We start from the raw sequence: 8,681 nt of genomic DNA, 5'->3' as shown, positions 1-8,681 counted from the left end.
ATAAATTCTTTTTATCCATGTTAATATGTTATACCATATTTCACTTACATACATGTTCGTAACAAAGAAATACAGATTTTGTATCAAGAGTTTTTTTAGTTAGTAACTTTAAAACGAACTTAACTCTCATTATTATACCTCTACTGATTTTATCCCTATATATAGATGGTTAGATGTGACTTATTCCCTAGAAATCGTCGAAATCGCAGTGAATCGGCTAATCTTCATGCGTTAGTTTTGTGAGCCAATCCCTCCGTCAAAAGCTTATCATGCTAATTGGCGGTTTTCCGTAATCCTCTAGATTTTACTTTTGAACATTGAAGAAAACCCGAAATGTTCTCCATAAGTTTTTAGCCAATGAGGCATGCGATGTGCGTCACGTGATTTTCTAAAGTTTACAGAGGACAAGAGGACTTGAACATGGCGAAGAGGTTTAATACTTTAAATGAGGATGAACTGGATAATCTGTTCGATTCCAGAGATAGTCAAAACACTAAGAAACTAATTAAGGCATCGTTATCTGTGTTAAAAAACTATGCAAGTGAGAAAGACCTTGATTATCGGAAATTGAGCGACAACCTACAGATCAAATGAACTGTTTTCTTTGAAAATTCTATGCAGGGATGAAAAAAGTTGATGGAGAGAGATACGCGAAGAAATCTATTATTAGTCTGTGCTACGGTTTACAGAAACATTTCTTGACGGTGAGAAAAGAAGATATTATTAACGATGAGAGATTCAAAACTGCAAACGAAATGTGTAAAGCTATGATTGTGAATTTAAAAAAGTCTGGCGTTGGTGAACCGAAATCGAAGGAACCCCTCACACAAGAGGACATGAATAAACTATACGAGACTGTTTTTAGCATAGAAAATCCAGAAAATCTGCAGAAAAAAAACAAAGTTTGAATATATCTATTATTTCTACAACCGTGGGCGGGAAAACCTCCGAGAACTTCAAAAGAATGATTTCACAATGTCGGTAGATTCTACGGGGAGGGAATATGTAATAGTTAAGGAAGTCAAACAAAAAATCATTGAGGCGACGATTTGCAGGATATGTCAATTAAACAGGGCAGGATATATGACAAACCTGGTGAGTAAAACAAATTGTAATGTTTTTACAAGGGGGGAGGGGGGTGTTCCATGCAATTTTAATAAAATTCTAAAATTATTGAATCATTTTGTGAACCCACATTTTGAATAAAGGATTACCTGTTTGTTCTGTTTATTTTTGTTTATTTTACAGGTGATCCTCGTTGTCCAGTACTCTCCTTCAAAAAGTATATTGGAAAGCTTCACCCAGAAAACCCAAATTTCTTGCAGCCTCCAAAAAAGAAAAAATGTGAGGAAAAAGAATCGTGGTATGAAAATGTAGCCGTTGGTAAAAACACGCTTTATTCGTTCATGACAAATTTAAGTAAAGAGGCTAACTTAAGTAAAATATATACCAATCATTGCATCCGTGCTACAAGTATAACGACACTGGATCACGAGGGGATGGAGGCACGGAACATAATGAGGCTAAGTGGACATCGTTGCGAATCTTCAATCAAATCCTACAGTTCAAAACTTAGTGAAGCAAAAACAAGGGAAATGTCTGGAATTTTGTGTAAAAACATATCTACAACATCTGAAAATTTTTCAAATTCAGAAAATATAGCTCCTTCAGAAAATATGTGTCCAGATTTCTATGAATCAGACATATCAATGAACTATTGAACAACGATTTTAAGCTTGAAAATGTAGGAAGTGGATCCGGATGCCTTTGGTACTGTGGTGTCATCTGCAAACATGTTGACCACAAACAATTTGTTTAAATTTTCAAACTGTCAAATTACCTTTAATTTTCCAAAATGACATTCATTTACTTGTAATAGTGAGATCCTATCTCTTTTAGAACTTTGATTTATTGTGTTAGTTCAACGACATTTAAACTTGTTGATTTTCTCAAAACATTGTGAAATTGTTATTGAAATTCAATAAATATAAATTGTGATTTTATTCAGTTATGAGAATAAAAATAAGTTAATCTGTTAATGGATATTTTTTTTAAAAGGTTATCTTTACAATTTAAATTTGTATCGGTATAATAAAACAGTTAAAGTATATCACTGAGGGATTTAGCAAGATTCCAGTTCCCCTAGACCAGAACTATTTCCCTCAGCGCAAGCGCCTCAGGAAATAGTCCCGGTCTTGGGGAACTGGAATTTTGCTAACTCCCTCAATGATATACTTTAACTGTATACTAATCATCAGGATTGCTACTATCCTTACAATTGTGTTGTAACAGTTTTCTTTTCAAATGCAATTATAGATCATCGGCTTCTTGTCAGATATGTAATGAAGTTGAAGACATTAGACACTTGTTTTTAGACTGTGAACATGCTCAAATATTATGGAAAAATTTGAGTCCAATGTTACATTTTGATGTACAGTAGAAACATGTAATCATAAGATTTCATTCTGAACAGAATACTAAGATCTAATATTTTAAGTGTTATTGTGTCTTTTCACATGCTTTGAAATAAAAAGATACCACAGAGTCTGACACATCTGTTTCACATTTGGGTTTTTACTAATGAAATATGTGGAGATAACGAACAGTATTCGAGTTCAAAAGTCCATTTAACATTACAAAATAGGAGCAGAGCAAACATGATAGATTGTATTTGCTGACAAGGTCATTGTATCGACCATAGAACGTACGAAATGATGACTTCAAAGGAGGCTGCTGATATTCTGTTTCATCGGCTTGTTTGTATCTTACCTCGTTTTAGAAATTGTTCATTCGTAGAGCATGCTCTGGCGTATTAAATCAACTAAGCAGAGCAAAAGACGTCAATGGTAACCTAACCACAAAGCTTTATGGTATACGTGATGACTTCAACTTTTCTATCGTCAACTTCCCTACTTATGTAGCAGTATACCCTTATCACCTGCATATGTAGTTAATGTCTTTCAGTTGATTCGATACGCAAGAGTATGATCTACATACGAACAATTCCTAAAGCGAGGCAATTTATTGATAAACAAATTGATGAAACAAGAATATCAACAGTCTCATTTGAAGTCATCATTTCCCAAGTTCTAGGGTCGATACAATGATCTTGTCAGCAAATACAATCCATCATTAAATCGAATGCGGACTGACGTTTTTCATATTAATTGTTAGGCCATTATTTACACACTGAATTGTCTGCGGATTTTTTTTCCGATCATGACAATGAGCACATAGAGGGTGTGATTGTTAGAAGGGGAATGCTCACTTCTCCATGGCACCTGATACCACTTCTGATATGTTTAGAGTCTGTATTTGCTCTACCCCTGATTTGTATTGTTTCAATGGACTTTTGAGCTTGATTACTGTTCGTTATCTCCTTATATAATTTATCTAGCATACAAGATATACAAATATGAAATAATATATAGCTTTCTTATGTAAAAAATATAATATAAAAATCAATATAAAATCATTCTTAAAGATATCAAATACTTATATATTTAAAAAAAAATTGTTGCATTTTTTAAAATGTTATAATTAACATTTTTCCATCCTGTTATTCTTGTTATGCTGCACTGTAACAAGAATAACAGGATAATAACCTTGGATAGTATGAAAATGTAAATTGGTTTTCATTCGGATTAATAAAAGATAAAAATGCACCAGCAAAATAAAAAAGAAACGTTAACTGGAAGGCTATATCTTTCTATCTTTTACTCTAAATATATACATACAGAATATTACTAAGATAATCATCTAAAATAGAGAAAATGTAAGCTTAAAACAGATTTAAAAAATAAATTTACTACAAAATTCATAACTCTATATCTACTAATTTGAGAACTAAAGACACGAAAGACATAATGACACAATGGTTAGTTGTTTTCCGTTATCAGTAACCATGTAGTTTTGATTTCTTTTTTCAGTTCCATTAACTTAAGATAGTCATTTATATGAAAGAAGTCTGATGACAACAGCTCCCTGAAGCATGGTCAGCATATTGACTACAGGAGTTCCAGAACCACCTACAAAGTAAACATTACATATAAAGATAGTTAAGGTATACTAGAGTTTTATAATTTTTTAAAAATATCAAACGTATATATTTTGACATTTAAATTGTATTCACCTATTAGCTACTAAATAAAATACGTTTTTAAATCACATAATATTTCTGCGTGAAAATGTATTAGGAATGTGATGTTGGAAGGAAGATTTGTGAATGCTAAAGAAATAAACGGTGTATAATATATGGTCGTGTATTTTGATTTGATTTTTTAAAAAGAAAAATGCATACTATAATCTTAACATTCTGTCGTAAATGGCATTTTTAACTGTCAATCTTCTTATGTTAAAAACGAGGTGTTGAACACAATGTATTTTACATATAACTTAACTAACAACAACTAAGATCAGCCAATTCCTTCTCCACTCATCTTACTGTATAAAACATCGTTTTCAGCCTTTTCCCGCACTTAAAACTAAAGTAGGCAATGCAGTAACATCAACAAATTCATCTCGATATATTTTGTGATGTGTCCTGTGATCTTTATGATGAAATTTCCTGAGAGACTTTGAATACTATTTATACAATAATTCAGATGAAATATTACTTTTCCCTGATTTTGAATCAATTGAATACTAGTATAATCTTAAATAATAAACTTTATTTAAACGGAATATTACTTTTGTCAAGGGTGTTAACTTTTTTATGAATAGTTCTTGGATAAGAGAAACTCCGGACAACTGTTGACAATTGTACTTTATTTATCTTCCATCGACATAATGGTATATGATAAAGTATTTTACATGTACGTTATGTTATCGATGACATGGTGATCTACAATAAATATGAAAACTTACGTACCGTCCATTCACACTTTAAAAATTTAAATGAAATTTATATGAAATATTTAATTCATAAATTAATTTACTGAAAAAATAAGATAGTTTAATTAAAATATCTTACCATATGTAGACAGAATTTAAGCTCCTAGTTATAGGGCTAATTTAGGACAATAACAATCCTGTTAACGTCCGTCTATTTCAGAGGGTTTTCATCAAGTGATTTAAAATAATATTACTGCATGCAAATGTTAATAAAATTCGCGCCAGCCATGCGCAATGACTGGAAAAACCAGTCAAACACACCCATACACATCCCATACTCACCGTATGACATCAGGGGTCATGAACTTACAAACCATGAATGAATGAATGAGATGACCCAAGCGCAAATTATCATACATAGTAACATATACATGTAGTAGATAATAATCCTGTGACACTTTTATTTTTTTTAAAGAAAATATTTAATTAAGATCAAAATAGAGATAACCCTAACTGCATAAAAACTCCAGAATCAGAACTCTCTTGTGTGCAGTGTATAGAGGGTTCTTACCTTGTAAATACCAACCCACCCACCCACCCACCCTTGCCAAAAATTCCTCTTTCAACAGGTGCCATGTACAATAGAGCACATATTTTCCTGTCAGTTGTCTACTGTTAGTGAACTCCAGGAGATTATCAATCCACATTGTGCATAGAGCAGCTGTACGTATAGAACAGTAATTAAGATGTCTACATACATGCAGAAAAAGTATGTGGGATGTATAAAAAATTATGCATACCATGCTTTCATAATTATTTTTTTTAGGAAGCCGACCGAACAGTTACTTTTCCCACAAAATCTTGGGTGTATTAAACGACATTATCCATTTCATTGGATATTTTTCTTATCGACACTATCCGATGTCGCTGTCGCCTGGAATGATACCTCAGGCACCTTATTAAGAGGCTTCAAATAATTTATAGTCTGTTTGCAGGTACCAGGTGTGAATATAAATATGATTCACGAGCTCTTGTCACCATAGAATATCAAATGACATTCCATGATTCTGGATTTTGTAATGAGTCGGTAAAATTGACATCTATAGTGAGGCCTAAAACTGGGAAATTCTAAATGAAGTCTTGATTCGGAATTTTTAACGGAGAATTTAGCAAAAAACATAAATAGAATTCACTATCACAGACAAATTCAAACCCCATGGCTTTAACACACTTATATCTACAATGTATATTTACAAATTTTAATTTTAATCTTGTTTTGATCCCCGCTGATCTTGTGAAGGATATTTTGAATGATTCTTTCCCTTAGATATAATTCCTATGTAAAACTTTCAGAAGGAATTTTGAACACTACCGTCCTAGAAGCCAAATTTTGTAGAGAAAATTATACATGTATACACACTCAATATTGATGATTCCTTATTAAGGCCCTATTCGTCTTAAAATATTATTTTCTTAAATATTCCACTGTTAATACCTGACCTCAAATTACGTCCCTATCATAGCTCTAGTGTCCATGGTTATAATATAGGGGGATACTTGCAAATTCGTTTGCTTTCTCTGCTCTTTTGAGAAAAATTTTAAGAGATTTTTTCCCGCAGCCTATGTGAGGCAAAACTCATCCTTATATAAGTAAAAACTCAGAAAAAAATAAATCTTATCAATCACTGCTTTTGACCGTAGGGGAGATTTAAATTTGGACTAGGTGACATTTGTCATTGTATGGGCATGGGTTTAGTGACGCAGAGTAAGGGTTCTGAACAGATCCATTTCTGAATTTATAAAAAGTCCTACTTGGTCCATGTTTCAAAGATAATACTGCTTCACATATAACAAAGTTTTAACATCTTCCTGTTTACGGATCTTAGGCCTTTCTTTAAACCAGAGTCTGTTGTCATTCTCAGCTTCCAAGTAAATATGAGGAAACGTTTGGTGACACACAGACTGAGGTGGCTTAACTTGGTCTCCTCCACGCCGGGGGGGGGGGGGGAGGAGGTAGCTCTATTGGACGATTGCGAATCGCGGGATTATATCTCTAATCAGTGACTCTGCTTTCCTGCTCCACTGATCAGGGCTTGACTCTGAACTTATCATCTGAGTCATAGATATGCAAATGGCCATAAGAATCTTAACTCACACAGAAGGTTTTGAAAGTTATTGATTATGTATTTGAGACACCAGGCCTTAGATTTTTGGAAACAGTCATTGCCACTTGTTTGCATTGCTGCAAACGTTGACTATGGGTATCTGAACATGTTCAAAAATGCCATTTTGAAAACCTTAGGGTATGTTGCCACAATAAATGTGATGCATAGCAACAAATTTTTGTTTATGGTATTCAGGACATTCATCACACAGGGTTGGAGAAGTTCCGAGAATCTGCGTGCCAGCTCCTATATAAAAGTTCCAGTCATTACAGTGAACGGCTCTTAAAAAGCTGCAGAAATACACTGAAATTTTGAACTTCTCGGTGCCCTATATTGTTATATTTTCATCAACGTCTCTATATCCTCATTGTGACGTGACTAAGGCACTTGTATTACCGTGTATATTCTTATGCGCGAGTATACACAAAATAGCATTCAACTCAAATTCATTGTTTCTAGTTTTAAAAAAGAACACATGAAAAGTAAATGATATATGTGGAGACAACGAACAATATTTGAGCTCAAAAGTCCATTAAACATTACAAAATAGGAGCAAGCCAAACACCGACCTCTGACATCAGAGGTGGGATCAGGTGCCATGCAGGAGTGAGCATCCCCTGCTGACTGGTCACACCCGCCGTGTGCTCTTTGTCATGATCGGGAAAGAACGGGAAAATCCGTCGAACAATTCGTTGTGTAAATAATGGCCTAACAATTAGTATAAAAAAGTCAGTCAGCATTTGACTTAATGAAAGATTGTATTTGCTGACAAGGTCAATGTATCGACCAAGGAACTTACGAAATGATGACTTTAAACGAGACTGCTGATATTCTTATTTCATCAACTTGTTTGTCAATAATTTACCTAGTTTTAGAAATTGTTCATACGTAGAGCATGCTTTGGCGTATCGAATCAACTGAGAGATATAAACTCATTATGCAGGTGATAAGGGTATATTGCTGCATAAGTAAGGGAAGTTGACGATTGAAAAGTTAAAGTCATCACCTTTATTATAAAGTATAGTTGTTAAATTACCATTAACGTCTTTTTCTAATAAATTATCCAAATATGAAACAGATGTGTCAGACTCAGTGGTATCTTTTATCTCAAGCTCACCGGGATATATCTTGTCGACATAAGAATGGAAATAACCATTGTTAATTGACAATACGTCGTCGATATATCTAAATGTCGAGTTGAAGGCCACAGCAAGTGTTTTCTTATTTTCACGTAAAAGATTTTGAATAAATTCTGCTTCATATGAATCCAAAAAAGGTCTGCTAATAACGGGATGCAATTGGTACCAATGTGAATTCCAAAACCACAAAGATATTGTCAATCAGAAACTCGCGCATCTTTTTAATGTCAACTTTAGAGTACTATTGTGTACAATAAGATTGTTTTTAACAAAGTAATTTTTCAAATGACCAATGGCAAGGTAACTAAATTTACGAGTTCCATTTTTATTGATAAAGTAGCTGTCAACGATGTCAGAAAGTCTGGACTTTAATTAATCGTGGGAAATAGTTGTATATAAAGTTGAAAAGTCGTAAGTTTTTATGTTGTTGATTTTGGTAAGATTTTGTGATTTCAAATGTTCCTTGGAATTTTTTAGTATCCACATCTGATTTACATATATTTCATTACACCACTTCTCGAATATATAGTTGCACAATACTCTT

General features: G+C 33.3%; 2 protein-coding genes across 2 annotated transcripts in view; one reads left to right on the top strand and one right to left on the bottom strand.

Moving 5' to 3' along the window:
* Positions 1–998: 998 nt before the first annotated feature.
* Positions 999–1,721, top strand: LOC133198049 (uncharacterized). The gene is made up of 2 exons (XM_061334203.1): positions 999–1,095; positions 1,249–1,721. Exons 1-2 carry the CDS (start codon positions 1,059–1,061, stop codon positions 1,719–1,721), a joined length of 510 nt encoding a protein of 169 aa, XP_061190187.1. The 5' UTR covers positions 999–1,058.
* A 2,231-nt stretch (positions 1,722–3,952) lies between these two features.
* Positions 3,953–8,681, bottom strand: part of LOC133198048 (uncharacterized) — a 40,862-nt gene continuing 36,133 nt past the window's right edge. Inside the window, exon 6 of the mRNA XM_061334202.1 lies at positions 3,953–4,028. Within this exon, the coding sequence (XP_061190186.1) occupies positions 3,953–4,028 (76 nt within the window). The remainder of the gene's footprint in view (positions 4,029–8,681) is intronic.

This window comes from Saccostrea echinata, unplaced genomic scaffold (assembly GCF_033153115.1).
Source record: "Saccostrea echinata isolate AGI-Se365-2 ecotype Australia unplaced genomic scaffold, CSIRO_AGI_Sech_v1 ptg000033l, whole genome shotgun sequence".
Classification (NCBI taxonomy): Eukaryota; Metazoa; Mollusca; class Bivalvia; order Ostreida; family Ostreidae; genus Saccostrea; species Saccostrea echinata.
The sequence above is the reverse complement of the archived record's forward strand: the minus strand, read 5'-3'. Positions and strand labels throughout refer to the sequence as shown.

Excerpts from the sequence above, each read along its gene's own strand:
- LOC133198049 (XM_061334203.1), top strand. The coding sequence starts at position 1,059 with ATGTCAATTAAACAGGGCAGGATATATGACAAACCTG. Across the intron at positions 1,096-1,248 it reads CAGGATATATGACAAACCTG|GTGATCCTCGTTGTCCAGTA; the intron begins GTGAGTAAAACA and ends TTTATTTTACAG.